At 39.3% G+C, this 3,607-nt stretch overlaps 1 protein-coding gene across 1 annotated transcript; it reads right to left on the reverse strand.

Annotated features, from left to right (window-relative positions):
- Nucleotides 1-2,123: 2,123 nt before the first annotated feature.
- On the reverse strand, nt 2,124-3,127 carry LOC125491992 (uncharacterized mitochondrial protein AtMg00860-like). The gene is made up of 2 exons (XM_048634074.1): nt 2,881-3,127; nt 2,124-2,611 (listed from the first exon to the last, which is right to left on the reverse strand). Exons 1-2 carry the CDS (start codon nt 3,125-3,127, stop codon nt 2,124-2,126), a joined length of 735 nt encoding a protein of 244 aa, XP_048490031.1.
- Between the last annotated feature and the right edge of the window lie 480 nt (nt 3,128-3,607).

The raw sequence follows: 3,607 nt of genomic DNA on the forward strand, positions 1-3,607 counted from the left end.
GGCGGTCAATTTCTCCAAATTTGCTGACGTCTTGGCCCCGATCGGACGACGTCCTCCCGGTCTTAATTCGCGAAGGACGCCCGATCCGATCGGGAGGGCCTGCGAAAACAGAATATGACGAATTTCAAGGCATAAAATTTAACAAATCTCCACCTTGACCTGAAAACGATCAAACAAGGTAACTGCACCTTCAACCAAGAAGTAATGCTCACCCATAAAACAATAGAACCTCCACCTTAAAGAAAATTGCATAAGCCTACCCATTGTAGGCAATCCAGAAAATGGACATCTTCTATAATTGTGTACCAATGCGTCTTCGAATACAAAATCTGTATACAAAACCATCACATGGCCTAGATCAAGAGTATAAAATCACCAATGCCAAGCATGATTCCTCAAATTGACCAAACTCTCTTCAAACACTTCTTCATCTCAATAACAAACTCAAAGGCAATTCTAGAAAAATGAATGACAACAATAATTTCCAAATTGCAATTGTACTTAATAAACACAAAAGTGCAAATTCGAGGTAATAAATAACATAACTAGAACAAAAAATCTAATGCATAACCAAGATTGCAAATTTATTACGAACTCAAAAGCAATCTATCATAGACTCCAAAAAAAAAACACACGGTTTCTCGTTTATTATACCAAGAGATCTCAAAAGGGTACCAAACATAAGACTATCGTAGAAACCGCAACCCCAAATCTTGTAACTCTAAAGTGCAAGATCATCATCAAGAACAACGTTGGCAATATTTGCAGATTGATCCTCATTGGACCTTTCTCCATTTTTCTTCTTTAATTTCCAACACACAGATTTAATATGACCCTTCACATGAGAATAATTAAATATTTTGCCAGAATTCTTTCCACCATGAGCAACCAAAGCAGTCAGCAGAACTATTAGATTTATTAACCAATTTATTTTTAGTTAAATCTCTCTGAGTTAAGCATCCTTAACAACCTGCAAACTCAAATCATCTTTACCATATAATAAGGTATCTTGAAAGTGCTTATACGAAGGTGGTAAAGAACACAACAACCTAATAGCCATATCCTCATCATCAATCTCAACATCGATGTTTACAACCTCAGATTGGCCATCCGACTGAGGATGATATATCGTACTGCGATGTAAGTTAGTGTCTTGTAAACGGAACATTTCCTTCCAAAATCGGCTGATAAAACTTTATCCCTATCCGACAAAATTATGGTAGGAAAACCATGTAACTTCACGATGTTACGAATAAATAACTCAACTAGAGAAAGAGAGTATTACAAGGATGTTTGAGAGTTTAAAAGTGTGCATACTTGGAGAGTCGATCGACCATGACAGATATAGTGTCATACCCATTAGAGCAAGGTAACCCTTCAATAAAATCCATTGAGATTTCATCCCAAACCATGGCTAGAAGTGGTAATGGTTGCAGCACACTAGCTAGGTTAAGGTTAGACGATTAGTGTTGTTGGCACACTACACATGTCATAACATAAGCTGTAACCTCCTTCCTCATGCCTTGCCAAAACCAATTCGCTGCTATTCTCATATAGGTCTTTAAGTCCCTGGAACGGCCCCTGACCGGAGACTCATGAAATTCCTTCAACAGAACCAGGACAACTGAGGAAGATTTAAGAATGACAAACCTTCCTTTGTAGAGAAATCTTCCATCCTTCCTCGAATACCCTACATACTTTTGTAACCCTTCCTTCAAATCAAGATTGACTTATTGTAACACTGCATCCACCTCCACCTTTTGCCGGAGGGCAGCTTAGTTAATCACTTGAGTATAGTGCACCACTCCCAATTCAACCTCACCATGTGATTTGCGGGACAAGGCATCCGTCACCCTGTTGGAAGCTCCTGATTTATATTGTATTTCGAAGTCGAACCTAATCAACTTACTAACCCACCTTTGATACTCAACCCTAACTTCACTTTGTTGCATGATGAACTTCAAACTTTGTTGATACGTCCGTATAATGAAATGGCGCCCTAAAAGATAGTGTTTTCATTTTTGGAAGGCCAAGCACATAACCATCAACTCCTTTTCATACACCGATTTAGATTGCGCCCTAGGCCCCGATACGCGGCTGAAAAATGCTATGGGACGTTGGTCCTACATCAGGACAGCCCCCACACCAAAACCTGAGGCATCCGTCTCTAGGATAAAGGGTAATTGAAAATTCAGCATCATCAGAACTAGGGCTTGTGTCATCGCCATTTTCAAGGTGGCAAAAGCCTGTGTAGCCTCCGAGGACCACCCAAAACAATCCTTCTTTAACTGAGCAGTAAGTGGGTTAGGAATATGCGCGTAGTTAGCTTTGAACTTATGGTAATACCCGGTTAATTCCAAAATTCCCGGGAGCTCCCATAAGTTTTTAGGTTGTGCAATAGCCTGCTCCTTGTCCATATCAACATCCACACCCTGAACCGAGATTTTATGATCGAGGTAAGCTACCTCTGGCAACCTAATTTCACACTTCTTATAATTCACATAGAGCTGATGTTCCTCGAAAGTCTGCAGAACCATGGCCAAATGAGTAACATGTTCTTGCTCACTGCTATTGTTGACGAGTATGTCGTCAAAGAACAACCGATATAAACCTGCGGAGGAAGGGCCAAAATATTCCATTCATTAGGAATATAATGTTGCCGGCGCTTTTGTCAAACCGAAAGGAATTACTTGAATGTCATTAGTTAAGTACAATGTCATTAGTTAAGTGTTTTAGAAGCATAATATCATAATCTTAGAACATATATAAAATTAATATATACCCGCAAGTTCACAAATGGATCATTGCCCCCTGAATGACAGCTACTAAGAGCGAGTGGAGTGTGAGGATCTTCCCTTGTTTGATTTGGTACTTAAATACCTAACTGCGCCGCAAAAGCCATGAACCTTTCTTGAACTAATGCATCTACCTTCGAGTTCATCTCTTCCATCGTCTGTTCTCTAACTCTTTGGCTCACTCTAGCCTCTAACGCCTTCATTTCCTCATCATCCATGCCCCTATCCTTGCGAGCAATACTACTCCGATCAGGATCTCCCCAAATAGATGTAATCCCATTGCTACGCCAACTCTTAACACACGCCCAGGTCGGTCTTTCCTCATCATCCATCGCTCTCCTTCATTTTCTTTCCTTTTCCAATCATCCTGCGTCCAATTAAATAAATTCGTATGATTAGTAGAATACGAGTAATTAGATAAGAATATATTATAAAATTTGAAGAACGCTTACAATGGACTCTTTTATCTTTTGTGTTTCTTCATTAGGGAAGAAAAAATTTCCATCCTTATCTTTTTTCGATCTCGTAGAAGCCATGGCAATGTCTGATCCGGTAAGGAGGAAATCGCTAATGATTTAGAGGAGTCAACAGATGATGTTTTAGAGGATGAAGGGATATACCCTTTGAGTTTCCAAAGGAGAATCATCTCCGCATATGACTTTTGACCCAAAAAATGAGGATGCTTGTTAGCAGCCTGAGAGATTCTTGTTTTTTCACTTTTAACCTAATATAAGATTTAGTAACTAGTCAATGTTGGAGAACCACATCATTATATAATTTCATATGATTATAACATACATATTACATACCTT

This window comes from Beta vulgaris, chromosome 7, assembly GCF_026745355.1.
Source record: "Beta vulgaris subsp. vulgaris cultivar EL10 chromosome 7, EL10.2, whole genome shotgun sequence".
NCBI classification, from domain to species: Eukaryota; Viridiplantae; Streptophyta; class Magnoliopsida; order Caryophyllales; family Amaranthaceae; genus Beta; species Beta vulgaris.

What these genes read in the sequence shown, in the direction of transcription:
- LOC125491992 (XM_048634074.1), bottom strand. Translation starts at nt 3,127, where the DNA reads ATGGATGATGAGGAAAGACCGACCTGGGCGTGTGTTAAGAGTTGGCGT. An exon ending in GGCTTTTGCGGCGCAGTTAG is followed by an intron (nt 2,612 to 2,880) that starts GTATTTAAGTAC and finishes CTTCCTCCGCAG; the next exon opens with GTTTATATCGGTTGTTCTTT.